The sequence below is a fragment of the Mobula birostris genome, chromosome 6 (assembly GCF_030028105.1).
Source record: "Mobula birostris isolate sMobBir1 chromosome 6, sMobBir1.hap1, whole genome shotgun sequence".
In the NCBI taxonomy this organism is placed as follows: domain Eukaryota; kingdom Metazoa; phylum Chordata; class Chondrichthyes; order Myliobatiformes; family Myliobatidae; genus Mobula; species Mobula birostris.
The window spans coordinates 119986672-120011781 of record NC_092375.1 but is presented as its reverse complement, the minus strand read 5'-3'; the positions used below and the strand labels follow the sequence as shown (position 1 = coordinate 120011781).

Sequence of the window (25110 nt, the reverse complement as noted above, 5' to 3'; positions counted from 1 at the left end):
TGAGGAGTATTGGACTATTCTGTTTCAGACCTTGTCTATAAAGTGCAACATTAGCTTGTTTTACAACGGAGCGGAGTCTTTATGTTCTATTGGAAATGTGCCTGTAGATAAATCCCAGTGTTTTTAAATGTGACTTGGTTCTAAATATATAACTGAAAGTATGAATTCATATTTCCAGTTATAAGTTGGAAACTAAGTTATATTTACTAGTATTGGGAGTTCTCATACATTCTTCCTACTGCATCGCATGACCTAGTCTGGACCTGATTAAGTATTTGGGGTATAACCCTCCTTGTCATTATCATTTTCATAATGCCTTGTGCCTTGCGATGTTTTTGAGCCTCTGCCTGCATTCCAGTAGGAGTTTCTGACAGTGTGTCCATCATCGAAATCAAGATGCGCAACTTTCCAGCCATGAATATTTCCATTATGGAACAAAAATGCATGAATTTTATTGTTTCTTCCAATGCTCATGGTTGATTTATGGTAACAAGTGGTAACAAAATAGAGCCATACCTAGCAAATTGCATCTAAACACTGGAACGATAAAGGGACTTAATGGAGACACAGGAGACACAAGAGACTACTGATGCTGGAATATGAAGCAAAACGCAAAGCATTGGAGGAACTGAACAGATCAGGCAGCAACTTTGGAGGGAATTGGGCAGTCAGTGTTTGGGGTCAAGACCTTCATCTGGATTCATTGACTGGAAATGTCGACTGTCCATTTCTCTCCAAATATGCTGTCTGACCTGCGAAGTTCCTCCAGAGTTTTGTGCGTTGCTTCTACTGAAAGCTACCCAGACTGTTGTGCTTTGGGAGAAGCATCTACCTTTTGCAATGTTTTTAAAGAGGTCTCAGCTCATAAGAAGGAATATGCAGGGTTGTGGTGTAATCGCAGCGTATGTAGTCATTTGAAGGGAAAAATATAGACCAAATGTACAATACTTGCTACTCTTTGGCATTTTACAGTTGGTAATTTGTTTTGGTCTTGGCTTTCTTCCCCAGGTACATTGGCAATTCAAAATATATTTAAGGCTTTAATAATTGAGAAATTTTCCTTCTGGAAATACTAGAATTGTGGTTCTGCCTTAAACGTTTGTAGTGCTGTGCTGTGGATGAAACTAATAAAGCAATATTCAGCATGAATATTCAAATTTTATTGTTGTGTGACTTTCAGAATTTCACATTAAAGTTTAGAAGATGATTTGGACAGCTGCCATTTGGTTCCCATGTATCTTACACTAACACCATTTTTGCTGTGTTCAGGATTACTGGAGGAGACGGAGCGTTTGACCAAGGAAAAGCTAGATATCCAGTGTCAGGCAGACAAGGATCGCGCTGATCTCCTATCGAGGACAAAGAGGATGGAGGTGGAGTTGGAGGAGGAGACCAGCCGCAATATCGAGCTGGCTGACAAATGGCACTTGGAGGTTACTGACTTGCAGCAGCAGGTCCAGGCACTTGAAAAGCAGCTGAAGAATTATCGACAATTTATGGATGTAAGTAAAAGAGGATGTCAATTGTGATAATTATTAAACATGTTTAGATTACATATTCAGTATTAAGTGCAATGGCATATAGTTTGCTTTGCAACAAGAGGAATATGTTAGTTTGCTTCTTGAATCATTATAACATGGTTGTCAAATGTGAAAGGAAAGGAAATGAACAATCAGAAACCAAAATGTGGAGAGATTGGTGTTATTTTTATCAGTGGTTCTAAGGCAAACTGGAAAGTTTGGTTTCCTGAAATTTGAATTTATTGTTGATTCCTGAGGGCTGTGATGTTCCAAGTCAGATGTCCAGTTTACATTGTTGGAATAGTGTAAGAACCATAATCACAGTATTTAGAGAGGAAGGGAAACTCAAAGGTGAAAGATCAGGAGAGAAAAACAGCTTGTTAGTTCATTGTTGGTGACATTATATTAAAAAAAATTCAACTACATTTCAAGAAATCCTTTTTGTTGTGTTGTATCGAAGCATCTGTTAAATCTATCTGAACCACCAGGCCTCAAACTATGGTAGTCCCTGACAATGTGTCAAAACTGCAGTGGTTTAGACCATGAGAAAAATGAGCAGAATTAGGCTATTTGACCCATTGAGTCTGCTTCACCATTCCATCATGGTTGATTAAATTTTCCTCTCAGCCCCAATCTCCTGCCTTCTCCTTTTATATCCCTTCATGCCCTGACTAATCAAAATCTATCAACTTTTGCCTTAAATATACATAAAGACCTGGCCTCCAATGAATTCCACAGATTTGCCGCTCTGGCTAAAGAAATTCCTCCTCACCTCCATTCTAAAATGACCTCCCTCTAATTTGAGGCGCTCTGAAAATCCATTTAGTTTGAGTCCACTTTCTGATGGAGAGGTGAAACTACTGCCAAAACATTTTGAATATTAGAATTGTCTATTTTAAATAAAGAAACCAGTATATTGCAATATTTTCAAATAGAATTAAGTAGGAAAGCAAACCAGAGAGGCTCAGTATAATTGTCCTGATATTCATATAATAAGCTAATAAACACTAAATTCATGCTCCCCATAATACATCGCTTTTGATTAACAAGTGAGAAGGAAGAAATTTTAAGGAGATCTGAAGGGTAAAATTTTCACTTGTGGTGGGTGGTGATTATCTTGAACAAACAGCCAGAGATAATACAATTACAACATTTAAAAGGCATTTGGGCAGGTATAAGAATCAGAATCAAAATCAGGTTTAATATCACTTATGTCGTGAAATTTGTTGCTTTGTGGCTACAATATGTAAAAATCCCTATAAATTACAATAAGAAACATATATAAAATTGAGCTAAATAAGCAATCCAAAGGGGAGCAAAAATTAAGGAAAAATAGTGAGGTAGTGTACATGGCTTCATTGTCCATTGAGAAATCTGATGGCGGAGGGGAAGAAGCTGTTCCTAAAATGTTGAGTGAGTGTCTTCAGGTTCCTGTAGCACCTCCTTGATGGTAGCAGTGAGGAAAAGGCATATCCAAGGTGGGGGTGGGGTCCTTAATGATGAGTGCTGCCTTTTTGAGTGGACAGAAAGGTATAAAGAATTGTGGGCCTAATGCAGGTGAATGGTATTGTCATAGGTAAACATTATAGTCGGCAAGGACAAGGTGAATCAAAGGAGACCCTTCTTGTACTACATAATGCCATGGCTGTACTATTATAAAGACTAAGTTGTTTACCTTTTTATTTACTTTACATGATCAGCTCTATGCCATAGAGTGCAGTAAAAATTCACTAAACTGGTTCCTAAATGGCAGGTTTGCCATCTGATGAGAGATTGAGTAGGCTTGCCCATTATTCAATTCTTATTTGAAAAATAACTGGTGATCTCATTGAAATTTAGCAACTCTTTAAATGGTGAATGCACGGAAGGTGTTCTTCCTGGCTGAGGAGTCCTGAACCAGAGATCCCACCTTCTGAATAAGAGTGAGGTGAAGCAACTTCTCTCAGCGTTCTTGGATTTCTTTGCACTGGAAACTCATTAATGAGTTCATTTGAAACTGATCAATGGATTTTTTGATATTAAGAGAATTGAAGGGTGTAGTTAAAGTGCTAGAAATGGCATAGAGAACATTCAACAGTATAGCATAGGAACAGGTCCTTTGTCCTACAGTGTCTGTGCTGACCGTGATAACAAGTTAAGTTAGTCCATCCTGCCTCTCTAAATGCCACTCTCGTATCTGTTTCTACCACCATCCCGGGAGGTTAATTCCAGGTACCTACCAGTCTATTTAAAAAAAACTTGCCCCGCACATCTCCTTTAAACATTCTGCTCTTATCTTAATAGCTATGCTCTTTGGTGTTTAATATTTCTACTGTGAGGAGTGGGGAGACTCTGATTCTGTGTGTCTCTCATAATTTTAAAGACAGCTACCAGATACCCTCCTCAGCCTCTGATGCACCAGAGAAGACAATCCAAGTTTGTCCAATCTCTTGTTGTAGCTTATCTAATTCAGGCAGCGTCCCAGTGAACCTCTCCAAAGTCACCATATCCTCTTTCTTATGTGGCAACCAGTATTGCACATAAAACTCCAAATGTGACCTACACCACTGCATCCTAACTTTCTGATTGATGAAGGCAAGTATTCATTCCTTTGCTCATCTCAAAGCATCACATCCACCCTACCAACAACTAACGTTTTGTATCAAATGCAAATTTTGAAACTGTTTCTAATTCTAATCGCAAATCATTAAATAGTGAACAAAAAAAAACTTCCAGCAGTATTACGTCTGTTATGCTTGCATCAATCTGGGTATATCGGGTAAGGATTTCCCCCATAATAACAGACCACTGCTGGAAGTCCAAACCATATGTTTGAAGTCTCTGGATTCATCCTTAATTAACCATTTTGGGATTTTGTTAAATAAATCAGAAATTGCCAATTGGAATCGGGACTATTATCTGAACTGGTGCTGGTTCGGTAATAAAATCAAAGAGGTGGAAAAAATTAAACTCTGGAAGAACTCAGCAGGATTGGGACATGCATAGTTTTGAACTGAAATGTCAACATGTTCTAATGCCTCCACAGTTGTTATTTGACCCAATGAGTTCAGACAGTAATTTAGCTTTTGCTCCAAATAACAACATGTACAATCTCTTGTGTCTCCTGATTTAAAGAGGCAGTTGGATAGAGGCTGAAGGATGAATGATTTCAAACTGTTTCAGAAGTAAAGCAGAGTTGTGTGCCAAAGACATAATAAATCAGTTAGCCTACATTTCACTGTACATGTACATTTCCTTGTGTGTCTTCAGTTGTCATGGCTCTCCATATTGTTTACCTCTTGATTCCTTTTATTGTATATAAAAGCAAGGATGTAATGTGGAAACTTTATAAAGCACTGGTGAGGCCCCACTTGGAGTATTATGAGCAGTTTTAGGCCCCTTATCTTAAAAAGGATGTGCTGAAGCTGGAAAGGGTTCAAAAAAATGATTCCAGGTTTGAATAGCTTGTCATGAAGAGCATTTGATGGCTCTGGGCCTGTAGTCAGAAGAGTGAGGGGTGACCTCATTGAATCCTATCGAATGGTGAAAAGCCTTGATAGAGTGGATGTGGGGAGAGGATGTTTCCTGTGGTGGGAGAGTCTAAGATTAGAAGAGGGGCATCCTTTTAGAACGGAGAGGAGGAGAGATTTCTTTAGGCAGAAGGTGGTGAATGTGTGGAATTCTTTGCCACAGGCAGCTGTGGAGGCCAAATCTTTATGTGTATTTAAGGGAGAGGTTAAATAGATTCTTGATTGGTCAGGTTATGAAGGGATACAGGGAGAAGGCAGGAGATTGAGACTGAGAGGAAAATTGGATTAGCCTGATGAAATGGCAGAGTAGACTTGATAGACTAATTCTGCTCCTGTATCTTATGGTCCTACAAAATACCTCACTCTAAATTGAAAGTTGTGTCTCTTTAGACATGAAACATTCACAATTGGAGTATTAAAATTAAAATAATTCAAGGGTGCATCCAATGGTGACCATCTTGTCCAGCATCTTTGACAGGGTAATATCTCGTCTACACTTTAAGGATGCAAACCAAGGTAATAATTAAGTGTCGGACAAAGATTTGAACCCAGAGTGGTGGTGTTCACAGGAAATCTGCTGCCATAAAGCTGCAAACGATTTCCTAAAATATCCACCTGACACCAGACAATTTGATACTCATGAAAATTCTTCTACCTTGTATATCATTTTACCATGTAATTTTGTTGATGGCTTACTTCACATACTTTTCTTAAATGTTTCAGTAATTAGTAACGCACAATCAGGTTTTGCATAAGCTATTGTCCTTTGAATAGTTATCTACTTTAAGAAGCCTTATAAAAATTCTAAACACCAGAGATTAAGCAGATGCTGGAAATTCTGTGTAGCACATACTACTTCCTTTACAGTCTCTGCCCGAAACGTTAACTCTTTATTCCTTTACATATATGCTGCCTGACCTGCTGAGTTTCTCCAGCATTTTGTATCTAAAAATTATGCTTGTTTTAACCGGATTAAATTTCACTCATTGCGGGCCATGCCAAACCTGGATTTAACAACATTATTTTCCTCTCATTTTACAATCCCTGATGCCCATTGTGATCAACAATATTGTTCAGCCTATTTTCATCAATGATGGATCAAAAGATGAGCAAAATATAAATTTTACAAAATCATACCTGTCTTTTTCACTCAGGAGCAAGCAGTCGAGCGTGAACATGAGCGAGATGAATTCCAGCAAGAAATAGAAAATCTGGAGATGCAGTTAAAACAAGGATTAAAATCACAAGGAGTTGGTGATTTTACCGTTTCTAAGGTATGTCTGCCACTGCAAATTACATTCTGCATATTCTAATTCAGAAACTCTATTCCCATTTCTAAACGGAAATTTTCTTTCTTCTCCCACACCCCTCCAAACGTGAAACATGGATATTATAGAATGATTATTTGAGCCTTCAGGTATGAGTAAATGTTGCCTTTGTTCAGTTTGTTCAGTAACAACCTGGCTACATGCTGCTTTGCTTGTAATTACTTTCCATTGGCATTTCTGCCTTCTAGTTTCTCTTGTAACAAAGGCTGCTTTTAAATCCTTCGCCTAGATTTCAAATGCTTTTAATAGTCTTAATGCTAATAGTAGTGACCTGCTTTGGTAATTCTGAATTTTTTGAGAAAGCAATGAAGTTTTAAAAAATTTGCAGTAAGAACTTGAGTGATAATTGATCTGGAATAGAAGTAGAATTGAATTAAGTAGTATTGAAGTGGTGAAGCAGTTAATGCTGTTGCCCCTCACCTTCAGTAACCAAGGGTTGATCCATACTTCTGGTGCAGGATTTGTAGAATTGGTAGTTTTTGTAACTACATGCTCTTCCCCAGGAGTTGTAGCTTCCTTCCACATCCCGTTGATGTTCTGGTTCGTAGACTAATTGGCTGCTTTATACCACCCGAAGTATAAGTGGCATAGTTTGGGGGAATCAGCAATCAACAGACATACAAGAGAGAATAAGTTGTAAGTGAAGAAATCTGAGTGACGGGCCAGCATAGAGTTGATGGGCTGAACATCTTCCTTGCATGTCATAAGAAAATTGATAAAAGTAAGATGAGCTTGTTGTGCTTTTGGTTAAGTATTAAATCAGCACATTGTTTTGCAGTACCTCATTATCATAAGGATTGCTGTGATGGAAGGCATGGAAGGTGTTATGACTCTGTTAAACATTATAACAGGAAACATCAGGTTAAAAGCTAAATTTATTAATAAATTTCCTGCCGACCTAGTTTATAGAATCTTCTAAATAGAAAGTTGCAGATATCAAATGAGATTGGTCCTTAAGTAAAAACTTCTTCATCAATGCCCTTATCCTAGTGATTTTTAGATGGGATGTATCAAAAGTGTTCCATACGTTTTTCCCAAAAAATCAAATGCAGTGGATTCCATCGGTTAATCGAAGCAGCCTCTTATTTGGGATAACTTTTAAAGAACAAAAACAAATTGACAAGATAGCCGGGATTCCCTTTGTTTATTTGGGACACTATGCAGCTTAATTGGGGCGGGAGATTGCTGAACAGGTTCTAACTAGTGTCAGTCACGTGTGCTTGTGTGGCTGTTAGATACTGCAGTGTAAACACGAGGAGATCTGCAGATGCTGGAAATTCAAGCAACAGACACACAAAATGCTGGTGGAATGCAGCAGGCCAGGCAACATCTATAGGAAGAGGTGCAGTCGATGTTTTGGGACGAGACCCTTCGTCAGGACACTACAATGTGCTTAGAGCAAACAGTTTTAAAATAGCATGTGTTTGTGTCACTGATAGTTGGCAAGATGTACACTATAAGACAGTTCAGAATTGTTTTTCTCACTGGTTTCAAGCATTCAGGCTTGGAAATGCCAGAAATGGTTGGGAGTGAAAATGAAACCATTTCACAACTTGAGCGAGTTAGAGACTATGAAGAATTCGAAGATATCAACAGTCATCTTGAATGTTGCAGTGATTTGGAGGGTACAATTGTCGAAAGCATTGTATGAAGGCAATCCATTATCTGCACTGATTTTGTTCATTGTGTGCGCTGGATGAATTCCTTCAATAACTGAGGAACTGATGTACAATTTTATAGTACTGAAGTACCATTGGTAGTGTTCTAATTTGTTCTCTATTTCATTTAAGTACGTAATTTGTTAGTTTGTTTTTAATGCCTTTTTAACTATTTCCGTGAAACTTTAGCTAATTGGAACACAGGCTTAATTGGACCAAAATGTACTGGTCCAGATGTGCCCCAATTAACCGGAATCCACTGTAGTCATCAGGTCGATTCAAACAGAGGTACACTGGATGTTGGGGATTATAACCCACACCTCTTGATTTGTGCAGATTATTAATTTTGACTGATGAAATTGTTAATATGGTGAACATTACTAGAGGAAAGTGATCTTGCTCCATACGCCAGTTTCTTTAACAGCATTTTTCTTTATAAAGAACAATTAAGTCTGAGCCATCTGCAGAAATTCCTGGTGATGGTGCTGACCAAATGGATATATAGTCTAATAAATATCAACTTTGTATGTGGCGGAAGCAGTGATGCGACAAACTCACATTAACTGTGCAGGTGACCTGTTCTTAGACCAGCTGTATTTAGACAACAGTCTTTGTTTCAGTTGGTTGAGGTGTATATATTTAGGAGCCACTTCATTTGGTACCTCCTGTATCTAATAAAGTATGTTTGTGGTCTTCTGCTGCTGTAGGCCAACCACTTCAAGGTTCAACTTGTTGTGCATTCTCTGTACACCACTGTTGTAATCTATAGCTATTTGAGTTACTGTCACTTTCCTATCAGCTTGAACCAGCCTGCATATTCTCAAAGTTTAAAATACATTAAAGTATGTATACTGTATACAACCATGGTCAGGTCACTCGTCTGAGTGCTACTGGTACCATGTAACCCGGTATTACCTGTCGCGTGGTCGGTGACTAAACTGGCTTCCCCACCAGGCTTGCCCGGTGAGGAGGGTGGCTAGACACCCTGCAGGACAAAAAACAAGACCTATCAAAGGGCGGATGAACCCTCTCGCAGGGTCAACGGCCATCTAGCAAACACATGCCGTGAAGTGCGGAAAGGGCATCCCTTGCGTCGAAACCTGGTCTGGCCATTCACTGCAACAGAACTCCCCCCTCCCCCCCCCCCCCAGCTCTCTTGGACCCCACTATGCCACTGGATCCGGGAGGGGATGTCGAGAGCGTGGGTCTGAACCTGTGCAACCTCCTACTCACTTAAAATTCACTCAACGCACACGCTGTTCCTTTCTGAGGAGTGGAGTACCACCCCACTAACTGACTGAAAGGAGCCATCATCCTATGGGATGGTTAGCCAGGGGTATACAACCCTGAGATTTGTCTTCTTGCAGGCAGCCACAAACAAAAAAAATCACAATAGAACCCAGATTTTAAAAAAACCCACACAACAAAGATCGTCAAACACCCAATGTATGTGGGGTTGGGTTGGGGGGGTGGGGAGAGAACAAACTGTGTAAGCAATGAAAAAGCAAACACACAGAGCATTAACCGCGATGTCACAGCCACGGAGTCAGTTCAGTGCTGAGGGAGTGAAGCCAGTGCAGGAGGCCAGTAGTTGCAGACCATATCCATGGATCAGTTCAGTGCTGAGGAGATTGCTGATGGTTGCAGGCCACAGTTGCAGAGTCAGTTCAGCACTGAGGCGAGTAAGCCTCACGGAGTAGTGAGGTGAGCCTTGGTGCCTTGATCAAATCGCACAAGTAATTTTTTAAAAAGTAAACGAAAACAAATAGAGCATGAACTGCAGTCCCTGAAAGTGGCTCCACAGCTGAAACAGGCGGGTGGAGCCCGCTGAAGAGCCTGATGGCTACAGGGCAACAGCTGCTCTTGAACCTGACAGTGTGGGATCCAAGATTTTTGCAGCTCCTGCCCAATAGTGAAGCGAAAAGCAGACCAGTCAAATGCAGGCGGAGAGCGCTGAACATCTGTTTGTTTTCTGTTCTCGGCCTTCTCGGTTTTCATCTTGCTGGACTTTTCAATCAGCGCAGAGCAATGGAGCTGACTACATGTTCGTCTTCCCCTATCTGGCCTCATTGCAGCATCCACCCCCAGCGATGGCTGTATCTGTGCTCTTGAGAGTCTAGTTTGCCACATATGCTAGGAGATCATAAAAGCACCAGATTGTTTAGTCAGTTAAAAAGTGCAGCCTTGAAAGGGCAACTACAGGCTGAAGACTGCAGCGATCGCAGTTCAGAAAACGTATATCTACTTGAGTACCTAGTAGTTCTGTGAGTTGTCTGCCATTGGTCACTGGCACCTTCTCTGACCTCTCTCATTAACAAGTGTTCTTGCCCATTGCTTCTCACTGGATGTTTTTTGTTTTTGCGCCATTCTCTGTAAACTCTAGAGACAGTTGTGTGTGAAAATCCCAGGAGATCAGCAGTTCTTGAGATACTCAAACCACCTTATTCTGTTGTTTGGTCTGCATTACAACACAACCTCTTGACCATGTCCACATGCTTTAATGCAGAGTTTTTGCCATGTGTTTGGCTGATTAGATATTTGTATTAATGAGCAGGTGTGCAGGTGCACCTAATAATGTGGCCACTGAGTGTATATCTTCACTGTAATCTGGCCCAGGAACTTTGACAATGCCTTTTGGGGGAAGATTGTTTGCTAAAACCTATTTCGGCTTGTACTGATGGGTTTAAAGGGCTGGTACTGACTGAGCTTTTTCTATCCGTTGCTAATCACAAAACCCCTTCTCACTCAAAACATACGTAGCTTTTTTTTGAATAATTCTTGTTGACATTTTTCTAACTGGATCAATCACAAGAGTTTTGCTTCTTGAAGTTTTCCAAAAGCCCCTGCCCATTATTGTAACCAAGTTTCTCTGTAAACTATTATATAGATAAAGTACAACACTTCGCACTAATTTGAGTTTAAATTTCATCTGCCAGTCCTTGACCCACTTTCTCAGCTGATTACCTCCAATTTTGGTCATCTACAAACTTCATGCTCATCCAAATTATTTAAAAAAAGGCTGATGTGCAGCATGGGCCCAGCACTGGTATGTGTGGTACACCACTGGTCACAGGACTGCAATCTGAAAAACAACCCTTCATTACCACCTTCAGAATCCTACCACCAAGCTAACTTTGTGTCCATTTGTCCAGCTCATCGTGGATCCCATGTGTTCTTACCTTCTGGCTCATCCTACAATGCAGGATCCTGTCAAAAGCCAATATAGACAAAATCTACCAATCTCGTTAATTCTCTGGTCACAACTTCAAAATAGTCCAGTCAAATTCTTGAGACATGAATTCCCCACACATACAGTCATGCTGACTATCCCTAATTAGTTCTTGCCTTTTCCCCCAAATTATTTCTGGCATACCAGCCTGAAGTTGTTTGGCTTCCTCTTGCAGTTCTTAAATAAAGGTATAATATTAGTAATCTGATGCATCACCTCTGCCTAACCTTGACATAAATATCTCTGCCAGGGCTCCTGCAATTTTTCCCAGTTACAATGTCCCAGGGTACACAGTGACAAGTACTGGGTATTTATACAGCTATGCAATCTTGTTAGTTTGTTTCTGGGGCACTAGAGCAGTCTTAAATTTATAGACTTGGAATTATAAATCTTTAAGACCCTGGTTAAAATCTTAAGCATTTAAGTTTGCTTTCTAAAGTACATAGTGCAAAGCTATTTCAGTTGACTGATTGATAACTAGCACTAACCCTAAGGTAGAAGATTGGGAAGCTTTTAAAAGCTAACAGAAGGCAACTAAAAAAGCCATAAGGAGAGACAAAATCAAGTATGAAAGTAAGCTAGACAATAATACAAAAGAGGATGCCAAAAGTTTTTTTTAGATATGTATTACACTTCATCCCACTAACTGCAATTTTGCCCTATCATCTGCCTGTCTTTCCTCATAGTCTCATTACTCACCACATTTACTTATCTGTCTACTGCCCCTTCTTCAGCCTATCACTCCAGTTCCTATCCCCCTGCCAAACCTGTTAGAATACACTTGACTATGCATCTGTAGAATTTTGTCAAAGTTTGAGATGATGTGCTAGGTCATGACTCTCCAGTTTCTTCCTCCTTTTGTCAATAATCAGCTCTGCTGAAGCTGGTTGCTGGTGGCACCATTCACATAGATTTCCAATCTCCCTCCTATATGCCAGTTTGTAGACACCTTTGATTTAGCCAACAATAGTAGCGTCATAAGCAAACTTTATTAAGATATGAGAGCTATACATAACCACACAAACGTAGATATAAAACATGTAAAGCAGAGGCTAAACACACAGCCTTGTGGTGTTCCTGTGCTGATTGTGATTGTGGAGGAGATGTTGCCACTAACCCCTACTGAAGTTCGTATGGATTTAGTGATTAGTTTTGAGGAGATGATAGTATTGAATACTGATTTGCAGTAAATGAAGAACATTCTGTTGTATGCATATTCACCATGCAGATGTTCCAGAGCTGAGTGAAGAACCAATGAAATGGCACCTCCTGTTGATCTGTTGTGATGATAGGCGAATTTGAGCAGATCCAGTCACTCCACAGGCAGGAGTTGATATGCTTCATAACCAACTACTCAAAGCACTTCATTACAGTGGATGTAAGTGCTACTGGGTGATAGTCATTGACGCAGGTTAGCACGTTCTTCTTGGCACTGGTATGATTGAAGCCTACTTGAATTAGGTGGGTACCTCAGACTGCCAAAGCATGTGGTTGAAGATGTCAGTAAACATTCCATCCTTCTGATTTAGTATAGATCTTCAGTACTCGGTCAGATGCTTTCTTTGGATTCACCCTCTTGTTGGATGTTATTGTGTCGGCCAAAGAGGTGAAATTACAGCTTCACCAGGAGTTGTGATGGTTCATGACAGTGCTTCCATGTTCTGGCAGTTAAAGTGAGCATAAAAGGCATTGAGCTCATTTGGGAGTGAAACCTTGTCGTTTATGCTACTCGGCTCGTGCTTTGAAGGAGATAATAGCTTTCAAAGATTATTACAAGACACAAAAGACTGAATAAACAGAGGAACTGAAGAACAAAGTGATGTTTCAATTCAATGACCTGTCAACAGAACACTTCTAAACACCAATTTTTCTTTCAGATATTCAACATTTGCAGCTTTTTGCTTTCAACTTTGTGAAATGTAATGATGTGGTCACTCCGATACAAAAAAATAATGTAATTTACAAGCCTCCCTGGTTTTATTGTTTTCCGCACTTTGACAGTGCATCAGCACAAGGTTGCATATATTTATTGTGGGTTTTTGAAGTAATTTGCTTGCATAAGTGAAAAAGGTTTAGGGATAAAAACTATTTGTTGATATTTTTGAAGTCCAAGCAGACATTCCATTCAAGACTACACCATTTGGTTAGTCAATTATTCAAAGCTGGTATCTGCTAGTACTCTTTTTTTTTTCTTTTACTTTAATTTGTTTGGATGATATAATCATCAAATTCCCCTTGAAGTGATCTACTTGAACTGTTGCATTCTGTCTAATAATGCTTCTATTTGTAGAGCTGTTAAGTTGAAACTGTCTCTGTTGAGGTATAGCAGCAATGAAGCAACGGTGAAATATTTTCAATGCAAGATAATATGCTTATTACAATACAGGACTTTTAGCCCATCATATCCATACCAGTTCCCAGCAGCAGTGCAGTCAAATCATTTGCATTCACTGATTTGGTTGGGATATTGCAAGTCATTCTCTCGTTCTCAGTTTTAAGTTGACTTGTTCCTCCAAGTGGCAAAATTATGGGTAGGGTTTCCACTCTCAAGATTCACAATCTAGAAATCTAGAAATTTTGTGGTAGCTATATGTTATTAATCCTTCCAAATCTTGCTAACCAGTAGGTTAATTAACCAAATTAACTTCTCCATTACGTGCTGAATTGTACTGCTTGTGCAGAGCCATTTCTAATGTAAGTAATACAATGAACAAAGTTTGTGTGGGTGTTGAGCTTGAAGAAGACTTCCCCAACCAGTGTGAAGAAATATTGGAAGAACTCTGCTTACACTCAGCATTTATGTACCTGTGCATTTTCCTCTTAAGCTCGAAACCATGGAGGCACAAATTCGATCAAAGGCTGAAGACTATAGTGTACTTTTGCTGACTAAGGAACGTCTCGAGCAAGAAATACAGGAACAAAGTGAAGAAATAACCAAATTGGAAGCACAGATCAAAGAGCTTGAGGAGGCAACATTATCACATGCTGATTCAGAAAAGCGAATTGTTCAGCTTGAGCAAGAGATCCAGAAAATGAGGCGAAAAGAGGAAGAATTATCACAGGTAATCTGGTTCAGCAATTGTATCTGTTCAAAGATTCACTCCAGCACAATAGGGCAAATGTTTGCTCAGTTTGGTAGTGAGGAAATTCTGTGGGGGAGAAAAGCTGATGTCCTTTCACCTCATGACAATCAGGATCAGGTTAATTATCACTGACTTGTAGGTCAGGAAATTTGTTTTGCAGCAGCAGAAGAGTGCAAAAAGTTACTATAAATTACAAAATAAATAGTGCCAAAGAAGGAATAATTAAGTAGTGTTCACGGGTTCGTAGACTGTTCAGAAAACTGACGTTAAAAGAGGAAGAAGCTGTTCTTCAATTGGTGAGTGCAGGTCTTCAAATTCCTATACCTTACTTTCTCCCTGATCGCAGTAACTCAAAGAGGACATGTCCCAGATGGTGTGGGTCCTTTCAAAGAGTTTAAAGCTCAGAGGGTCATGAGGCTAAGTGCTCTCGAAATGAATGTAACATTGCATTTGCTTTCCTTACTAACTCAACCTGAAGTTAACCTTTAGGGAATCCTGTACTAGATCTCTCAAGTCCCTTTGCATCTCCGTTTAGAGAATAGTCTCTGCCTTTATTCCTTCGATCGAAGTGCATGACCATATACTTCCCTACATTGTATTCCATCTGCCACTTCTTTGCCCATTCTCCTAATCTGTCTCTGAGCCCTTCTGCAGACTTCCTGCCTCCACTCTGCCTACAGTACTGTGCAAGTCTTAGGCACGTATATAGAGCTATGGTGCCTCAGACTTTTGCACAGTACTGTGTGTGTCAACATGGAGCAGAGAGCGAGTTTGTAAATCTGGTGGGAGTAAAGGATGTTGGGTATGGTGATGGTGGAGCACTGCAGGAAGGATGTGGGGCAGGTGGCAGAGGAGGAGTGCCGGTGGGGGGGTTGGTGGTGTTGGAGGCACAGGTGCAGACACACTCAGCCCTGAGACACCAGGCGAGGACATTTGATTACAGACAATTGGCTTATTGATCATTACAGAATGTCCCTCTGGTGCTTCTCATCTTCCTTCCCCTTTTTGCAACATTGCTTCCCCTCTTCCTTGTCCCCATTTCCACTGTCAGTCCATAATAGTCCCATATCAGAATCAGGTTTATAATCATGAAATTATTTGAGGCAGCAGTACAGTGCAATACATTAAATTACTATAGTACTGTGAAAAAGTCTTGGGCACAGTTGCTATATATATCTGTATAGTACAGTATATCATCTGCAAACTTGTCCATAAAACCATCAATTCGATCATAAGTAACATCAACTAGTGCATCAGCTTCAAGGTATCTGGCTCCTTTCTCTTTCCAGCAGGTCACAAGCTAAAAAGAAAGCTAAAGTGAAAACATAGAAAGGATAGTTTACTTTAATCAATTGAGTTGATTTGAGATCTAAAAGTTCCTGAAGAGTTTAAATAGGATTGATATAGAGCAAATATTTTCTCTTGACGGAGGATCAGGGTGTGAATAAAAATAAGAGGTCACCCATTCAAGAGAGAAATGAGTGAGAACTATTTCTTAGGAGTCATGAATCTTTGTATCCCTCCCCCTCTCCCCCTCTCCCCCTCTCCCCCTCTCCCCCTCTCCCCCTCTCCCCCTCTCCCCCTCTCCCCCTCTCCCCCTCTCCCAATTTCCAGTGCTAAATAGATACAATAAGCAAGGAGGTGAAAAATTACCAAGGTTAGAAGGGAATTTGGAGTAGAGGCTGCAGATAGTTGGTGATAATTATACTAAATAGAGGAGCAGATATGCTTTACTGCTCCTAACTCTTGTGTTGATCTGAATTGAAATTATATAAACATAGAAAATGAGTATTATCTGAAACAGAATTAAGTTTAATGAATCAAAATAAGATGTTTCTTTAAAAAGGCATTAGCAGAACCAATATGTTGTATTTTTGACAGGACAAGGAATCTCTGCAGCAACAGCATTATAGTAATCTGATGCAGATCTCTGCTCTACAGTCAAAACTGGATGAAGCCAGACATAGGGTACCTGCTGAAGGACTTCCTGATCAGGCACTAAAAGAGCAGTTACAGAATGAACGACAAGCTCTCCAGACGAAGGAAGAGAAGGTACAATTGAGGGAAACAACTTCATTCATTCCATAGTGTAATGGTTTATTAGACTGATCCACAAATTCCTTATTAGAGGCACCATGTTTACCTGCCTTTGAAACATATTTGCAGTCAGCTGCTTTGTAATCTTGATGATCAGTTCTGTGCAATCCAGGTGTTCTTTAATACAAATCATTCCCAAATGGAAACATTACCCACGATTATTTAGAACAAGTCACACCTCAAAGTAAAAAGAGTGAGTTTGAGAAATCAGAAACTGAAAATGTTGGAAATGTACAGCAGGTCAGGTAGTGTCTCTAGAGAGAAAACCAGTTTTCCTCAGACTGCAATAGTGTAGGATTTCAGTGTTGTATGGAGAATGAAACTGATAAGCGATTAGAAGTTTTACTGTCTACACCTACAAACCAAGTATACAACCAACTAAAGAGAAGAATAATTATTGTTTCAATTTCAGGTCAGAAATTATTGAAGATGCAATATTAATGTTATGAATTTTTTTTGCAGTTCAGCAGAATGCACAGAAATCTCAGTTGCTTTGAGTTCAGATATGGTCCCATTGGTTTTCTGTCATGGACTTCATGAAATCATAGAATTATCATTCGATGCAATATCACCACTTCGGAAATAATCAATTTGCTTTAATGCACAATCAGCAACTCCCCCTCCCGCAGAGGTGGCAAAGGATCTGATGTGCATTTCTTCCTTTCTCTCAATCTTCCATTTACAAGTTTAAACTTTTTTTTTTAAATCTTGAGGTATTAAGGGACATGGGTGAAAATTGTTCAAATGACGTTCTCTTTAGTTGGTCTTGATTGAAATAAATGGTTGTACATACCCAAGTAAAATCCTTCTGATGTTCATTAAGATAGGACGCATTCTGGAATTTGTGTGGTACAATATTCAGTATCACTTTAAGTAATATATATTTTGTTATTTTCTAGATCCAAATCCTTGAGGAGCAACTTGATCAATTCCAAGAGGACTTAATGAATAAAAATGACGAGCTGCTCCAATTAAATATGCAGCTGGAGATCCAAACAAAGCAGTCAGCAATGGCAACTAACAAGCTCCAGGAGGAGAATATTCATTTAAAGGCAAGTTTATTGCTTCTGAATCTCTAATGTTAATAAAAGATGCTTGTAAGTCACCAACACCAAAATGCATGTCTAACAAATATGATCACTGCTGGTTTTTAGAAACTATAGAAAAACTATAGCACAGAAACAGGCCTTTTGGCCCTTCTTGGCTGTGCCGAACCACTTTCTTCCTAGTCCCACTGACCTGCACACTGACCATATCCCTCCATACACATAGAAACCAAGCACTGTATTATTATTTAGGACTATTACCAAATAATCCATTGATTTGCATCTTCCAACACATCTTCCTATCATTCCCATGCAGGAAGATGTAGCTAACCTCCAAATGCGTTTGGATTTGGAAGCAGATAACAACAGAGTGCCAGGATTACAGCTGCCTCATGCTTTGCTACGGGAGAAGAACCAGGAAATTGATGAGCTAAAGGAACAGATCTTTAAACTACAGAAGGAAATGGAAAATGCTATAGACAACAAGGTAACCATGAGCTTACAATAACTCTGTTAGATGGCTTGGTTAATGCACTAAGTTAGTTAGTTAAATCTTAATTAATGCATATATTGCATTGAATTGAGTTATTCTTCATTTTCCCAACATTCATCTTCATTTTCACTTCTAACTACCGCGTTTTCCTCATGAAAAACTTCAAGACCTTCCAGAGCAACTTACAGCCCATTGTGTACACTCAGTGGCCACACCTGCTTATTAGTGCAAATATCTAATCAGCCCATCATGTGGCAGCAACTCAGAGAATAAAAGCATGCAGACATGGTCAAGTAGTTCAACTGTTGTTCAGACCAAATATCAGAATGGGGAAGAAATGTGATCTAAGTGACTTTGACTGTGGAATGATTGCTGATGCCATCTGAGATGGTCTGGGTATCTCAGAAACTGCTGATCTCATGGGACTTTCTCACACAACAGTCTCTAGAGTTTATAGAGAATGATGTAAGAAACAAAATACATCCAGTCAGCGGCAGTTCTGTGGGTCAAAGTGCTTTGTTAATGAGAGGGGTCAGAGGAGAATGGCCAGATTGGTTCAAGCAAGAGTAACTCAAATAAATATGCACTACAACAGTGGTGTACAGAAGAGCATCTCTGCATGCACAACACAGTGAATCTTGAAGTGGATTAGACTACAGCAGCAGATTACACCGGTTTTCACTCTTCTACCTGATAAAGTGGCCACTGAGTGTATGCTACATTAAGAGTAAAGATAGAAAATACTGGAAATTGCCAGCAGGTCAAGTGAAATCTTTCATGTCAGTGTCACATTAGAAGGTGAATATATTGCTGAGTTAACAAATATAAAAGACAGAAAGGAGTGCTTGGAGGGTAATGGGTAGGGCAGTACAAAAGGGAATATTTGTGATTTGCTGGAAGGTAGAGGGATCAAATGACAAAAAGGCAATATGACGCGTCAACAGGGAATGATAATAAGGCAAATAAAGAAACAAGGAATCATTGCTAATGCAATATTAATATAATCAGATTTATCTTTTTATTGTAGGCAGTTGAGGAGAAAAATGGTGAAATTGAAGAGCTGAAAATTCAAATTGAGCAACTCGGTGTTGACCAAGAAAGATTACGTCAGACAAAAGAAGAGGAGATTGAGCATCTCATTGAGGTTATAGAGAAGTTGCAGCAAGAACTGTCACTACTGGGTCCAAACCGCCATGAAGTCAGTGATTCTCAAGAAGACCTTGACATTTTCAACTTGGAAGAAGAGTCTAGATCAAATGCAACAAACTCTAGAGGACTGAGTGACAATCTGCAGCAGGAGCTGGCGTTTAAAGTGGTAGATAACAGAGGTGCTGGAGACTACAAAGAAGATCTTTATGTGCAGTCAGCAGAGCTTCGGGATCAGATGGAGAAGATGACAAAAGATTCCTCTGTGCAGTTGTTGAATAGAAAGGAAGTTCAGCTCCAACAGAAATTAGAACTACTGCAAGCCAGCCTTAAAAACCTGCAGGAGATCAATCAGCAGCAGCAGCAGGAGCTTGTGTCACTTCGTCTGCAACGCAGTGGTCTTCAGGAGGACAACAGTTTGTTGAAGACACACATCTCCCAAAGAGATGCTGACGTTTCTCTTCTCTCATCACGAGTCCAAGAATTAGAAGATGCTCAGAATGAAAAGGAGAAGCTGCTGCAAATGATTGAGAAACAAAGACAGGAAGAGTTGGAAGAAATGGGACTATTACCACCAAAACTAGTGGAGCTTGAACAGGAACTGGCCGATAAGACTGTTCTGTTCCAAAAATGTAATGATGAATTACAGACCTTGCGCTCTGAGCTTGTGGAGCGTGATTCACTGCTTGAAACTTTGAAACAGAAGGGTGTGAATCTCCAAGAAGAAATTGAGCGATTGCAGGATGAATTGGCCAAGCAGGAAGCCCAGAATAAAACACTAAAAGACCACTTAAACCAGCTTGAGAGAGAACAGCAATCAGTTAGCAGAACCCCCACTACAGCAGAGATAAAAGTGAAAGATGATCTCTTGGTGAGTCTGTTGTCTACTTGAGATGAACAATTAGATATTTTTGTTGGGTACTTAACTTTTAGAGTGACGATTTGCACAAACTTAACAGAGAATACTTCAGTCTGTGTACTCTTTATAAGAGGTAATACAATTTTAGTTTTCTCTGCTGTTGTTAAAGCAGTAAAACATCTACATCCCAGAGAAGTATCTAACTCTGGATGTTTCATTTGAACAATTACTAAGAGTAGTTGCTTGAATCTCAAGCACAATTCTGCTAAACTGTGGCTGATGACCCTATTTCATTTTCCATCACAATCCCCATGTCAGTCGATTTGTCAAGTATCCAGAAATCTGTCGTTTTTAGCTCTGAATGCATTAAGTATCTAAGCCTTCAAGGTACAGGTTTCCCCCGCCATCCGAAGGTAGAGCGTTCCTATGAAACAGTTCGTAAGCCGAAATGTCGTAAAGCGAAGAAGCAATTACCATTTATTTATATGGGAAAATTTTGTGAGCGTTCGCAGACCCAAAAATAACCTACCAAATCATGCCAAATAACACAGAAAACCTAAAATAACAGTAACATATAGTAAAAGCAGGAATGATATGGTAAATTCACAGCCTATATAAAGTAGAAATACTTTTCCACAATCATTACTGAACTGTTCTCCGTAACAAATCCCACGCAAGCGCCGTCGGCAGAAAATCTCACGCAAGCGCTCTCCAGTAACCTTTAAGCTATGAAGCTGCCAAATCATACCAAATAACACGTAAAAATACACAGCCGATATAAAGTAGAAATAATGTATGTACAGTGTAGTATCACTTACTGGAATTGGGAAGACAGCACAGAGCCCACTGATGATGGTGTGTTAGACTGAGTCGGAGATTGGGTGGTGCAGTGGTCCCCACCCTCCAGGCGCCGACTGATACCGATCCGCGAAGCACGCAGGGGTAGCCGGGAGGCACACAGCACATCTTTAAGAAAAAAGCCGAAATATACATGCTAATTAATTAGGTGCCACCAACACATAATTGTCAGTCCAGATCAGTGCCCATTTCTGATTGCATCGTCTCTGATTTGGGCCGACAATTACGTGTTGGGTGACACCTATTTAATTAGCATGTTTATTTCGGCTTTTTTCTTAAAGATGTCCTGTGTGTCTCCCGGCTACCGCTGTATGCTTCGCGGATCGGTATCTGTCCATGGCCTGGGGGTTGGGGTGGTGGGACACTGGGGTGTCATCTTGTTGTCTGTTTCCATTAGAGCAGTCAGCTCATCTTCTCCTATGACTGGCCACCTCGATGTCGAAGGTCGAGGTTCGTCGTCTGCTGTGGCTGATGTGGAAGGCTTGCTTGACTGCTGAGCCTCGCGCATTTTTCTATCATACAGTTCTTTGTAAGGACTCAACCCATCTTGCAAATATCTCCTAAACCTACGTACCCTTTCAAAATTAAAGTCGTACTTTTTCATTGCAGCGAAAATCTCACGCAGTTGCTTCATGTTCATTTCGCTAATGAATTCGGTTTTGATTGTTATCCTTTCTTCTTCCAATTGCATCAGCTCTTCATCTGTCAGTTCTTGGTCATGGGATGCCAAAACCTCTTCAATATCATCTTCACCAACTTCCACAAGCCAAACTCACATTGTCCTTACTTCGTTCACTACAATCGAAATGCTTAATTATGTCTAGTTTTACGCTGTGTAACACCCTTACGAGCTCTTTTAGGCTTTTCCGACACCATAGAACTCATCTTGCAAACGACTGCTCACAGGTATGTGTTTAAGCAATGCCGTTCCGAATCCGGGGGAGGAGCGGCTGCTCAGGGCGCACGTTGATTTTTTTCACGCGCTGCTTTTTTTCGTAACAGTGAAAACACCTTCTGAAAGTGAAAACAGGGTACTAATGTAGGTCTTTCGTAACAGTGAGGTTTCGTAAAGCGAACATTCGAAAAGCAGGGGACACCTGTATTCTAACTAAAAAGAAAGATTCACTGCATTCTGAATGACCTCCATTCTTTCTTTGACCCATTGATTGCTCGTTCAATATTTCTCAGCAACAGGAAGCATTATTTCTGCAATTACTTCAGAAACGATGTTTCCTGTTGTTGAGGAATCTTATTACACATCAAGATGGTACCGAGCTGTGGTCTGCGTCAAGTTAATGGTGCAGACTTGTTTGTTTTTTATTCGTAGGGATGGTTTTGGGGACACAGCAGGAAGTTAGGGTCAGGTTATGACTTAGGCACAGGAATGTCGGGGAATTAGAGATCAGGCCAGAGACTGGGCCTACACTTTGCATTTAAACGCCAGCGACGTGAAGATGGGATGAAGGACATCCCTAGTAAGTCGTCCAGACCAGTGCGGGTGAGACCATCCTCAGATGAATAATTGAAAGTTGCGAAAAATTGGAGTCCAGCCAATGATACTTGTAATGCTCCACGAGCCAATCTGACAATTTATTCCTACTGTTTTCCATCAGTTGGCCAGCTGATGGAAGAACACTGCTCCAAGTTCAACATCCTCCAGTCTTGTTCACCAATCTCTATGGGTCTTTCACAAAGCCTCTGAACATCTAAAGTTCCAGTGTTTTCCCTCGTACATTCTGATAGATATGTTTGTGTAGAGTTTTGATATACTGGTCAATCATGGTCTCCATGTTGAGTCTGCTCAGTCAGACTGCTTCTAAATTGTTTAGCTATCACATTCTTTATTATAGATTCTCATAGTTCACAACTAGTAACAGGTCAGTAGTTCACTACTTTTTCTCTCCCTCCATTCTCTAATGCTGGATTCAGCCTTAGCTATCTTTCAGTCTACACGATCTAAATAATTTCAGTTTGTATGGAATTTTAAGAGGTGATAAACAGCATCCTGGAATCTGGGTGCAGATGAATTCCTTGGGATTTTTCTGTTTTCAGGCTCATTAACCATTGTAGTAGTGTTGCTTTATTTGTATATCAATTTATTTCATTTCTTTACACTAGGCCCTTTGTTCTCTGCTAGTTACAGTCATGGAGTCGTACAGCATGGAAATGGGCCTTTGTTCCAACTGGTCCAGGCCAGCCAAGATTCCCATCTAAGCTAGTCGCATTTGCCCATGTTTGGCCCATAAACACTTCCTATCCATGTACCTGTCCAATTACCTTTAAATGTTATTAATGTACCTGCCTCAACTACAGCCGCTCATTCCATATACTGACTGTGCTGTGAGTGAAAGAAGTTTCCCCTCAGGTCCTATCAGATCACTATCTTCTCGCCTTATAGCTATGCTATAAAGCTCCCCAACCCTGAGAAGAAGACTGTGCACATTCACCCTATCTATGCCCTTAATGATTTTCTCACACCGCAAAGAATAAAGTCCCATTCTGCTCAACCTCCCGTTGTAACTCAAGTCCTGGCAATATCCCCATAAATCTCTTCTACGTTCTTTCTGGCTTAATGATCAAAATGAAACACAATATTCCAAATGCAGTCTCACCAGGTTTTTTTTCCTGCATCTTCTGGGAAGGCAGGCACAGTGTTTGTTTTTCAATTTCTTTGCTGTTACCTAATTCCCCATTATAAATTCTCCAGATTCTACTTGTATGGGACATGCTACTTTTACCTCTGTGTCTTTCCATATTTATGTATCTATTGAAGCTTTTGCTTTTTGCTGTTTATTATAATTTTCCTGTTATCAGTTTCTTGATCAGCTTTTTATTGAATGCTAAAATGCACCTAGTATGCAGCCTTTCCTTTTGATTTAGTGCTGTCATTAAATTCTTCCATAATCCATAATTAGATTATTTTTCATGTCTTTGTGCTTGATAGGAACGTATATTTATTGTAAATCATGTATTTTTCAAAGTACCTGCCATTGGCTGAGCTCTGTCATATTCTTTAAAGCTATGACAGCCAATCTATCCCTCATACCATCATAATTACTTTTGGTTAGATTGAAGACCCTAATTTCAGATTGAGCTACTTACACTTTTGAATATAACATAAAATGCTATCATATTATCCTTCTTTACTATCTTCTGGGGGCTCCTTTACCACAAAAATTTGTCCATGTTGCAGAGAACTTTTCCTCCCAATCTACATCGGGTCTCACTGCTTCACCGAGCACCTAAGCTGCATCTGCCAGAATAAATGGGATCTTCCAGTGGCCACCCGTTTTAACTCCACTTCCCATTCCCATTCCAATATGTCCATCCATGGCTTCTTCCACTGTCATGATGAGGCCACACTTGGGTTGGAGGAACAACAACTTGTATTCCGTTTGGGCAGCCTCCAACCTGATGGCATGAACATCGATTTCTCAAACTTCCGGTAGTGCCCCCCACCCTCACCTCCTTCACCATTCCCGATCACCTTCTCTCCCCCCCCCCCCCCGACTTTATCCTTTTGCCCACCCACCTCCTCCCTCTGGTACGCCTCCACCCCCCCCCCCACACACACACTTTCTTTCTTCCATGGCCTTCTGTTCCTTTCACCAATCAACTCCCCAGCTCTTTACTTCATCGCTGCCCCTTCAGGTTTCACCCATCACCTGGTATTTGTCTCTCCCCTCCTGCCACCTTTAAAATCTACTCCTCAGTTTCTTTCCTCCAGTCCTGCTGAAGGGTTTCGGCCTGAAATGTTGACTGTACTCTTTTCCAGAGATGCTGCCTGGCCTGCTGAGTTCCTCCAGCATTTTGTGTGTGTTGCTTGGATTTCCAGCAGCTGCAGATTTTCTCTTGTTTGTTATGGTCAGTTCTCTCATGGATTCCTCAACATGCTCATTAGAAGTCCATCTTTCATGCACTCCAGTAGTTCATCCACGAGCATGTTGATGAATTATTGCAAATGTTTTTCATTGCTGCAATCATGAAGACTTCAGACCAGTGAACAAAGACAGATGATGGTGGAGAGTTCAAAGACTGAATTTAAATTATTGTCCCATGACACAGTTCATGTAGATATTGAGTAGCTTTGAGAATTTCCTCTGAACTTTAAGACATTTTTATGAATGAAAGGAAACAGATTGGCTCAACAGGTTTGCTTTAGTTGGTACTTGCTACAGGTACAGACAACTGGCAGTTCGTATTTCAACGAAGTGTGATCATTTATTACTCTTGGAGCTTTTCTTTCTTGGTCGCTGTCAGTTGGAAGTCAGTCAGGAATGACAA

The 25110-nt window shown here is 40.2% G+C and overlaps 1 protein-coding gene across 3 annotated transcripts in view; it reads left to right on the top strand.

Moving 5' to 3' along the window:
* Positions 1-25110, top strand: part of pcnt (pericentrin) — a 232774-nt gene that overhangs the window by 122709 nt on the left and 84955 nt on the right. For 2 of the 3 annotated variants that reach the window (XM_072261172.1, XM_072261171.1), the window contains exons 29-36: positions 1270-1502; positions 6184-6303; positions 6426-6446; positions 14070-14306; positions 16209-16379; positions 17324-17476; positions 17787-17957; positions 18991-19980. In XM_072261172.1, coding sequence (XP_072117273.1) covers positions 1270-1502; positions 6184-6303; positions 6426-6446; positions 14070-14306; positions 16209-16379; positions 17324-17476; positions 17787-17957; positions 18991-19980 — 2096 coding nt within the window. The remainder of the gene's footprint in view (positions 1-1269; positions 1503-6183; positions 6304-6425; positions 6447-14069; positions 14307-16208; positions 16380-17323; positions 17477-17786; positions 17958-18990; positions 19981-25110) is intronic. The other variant, XM_072261173.1, reaches the window with a different exon arrangement.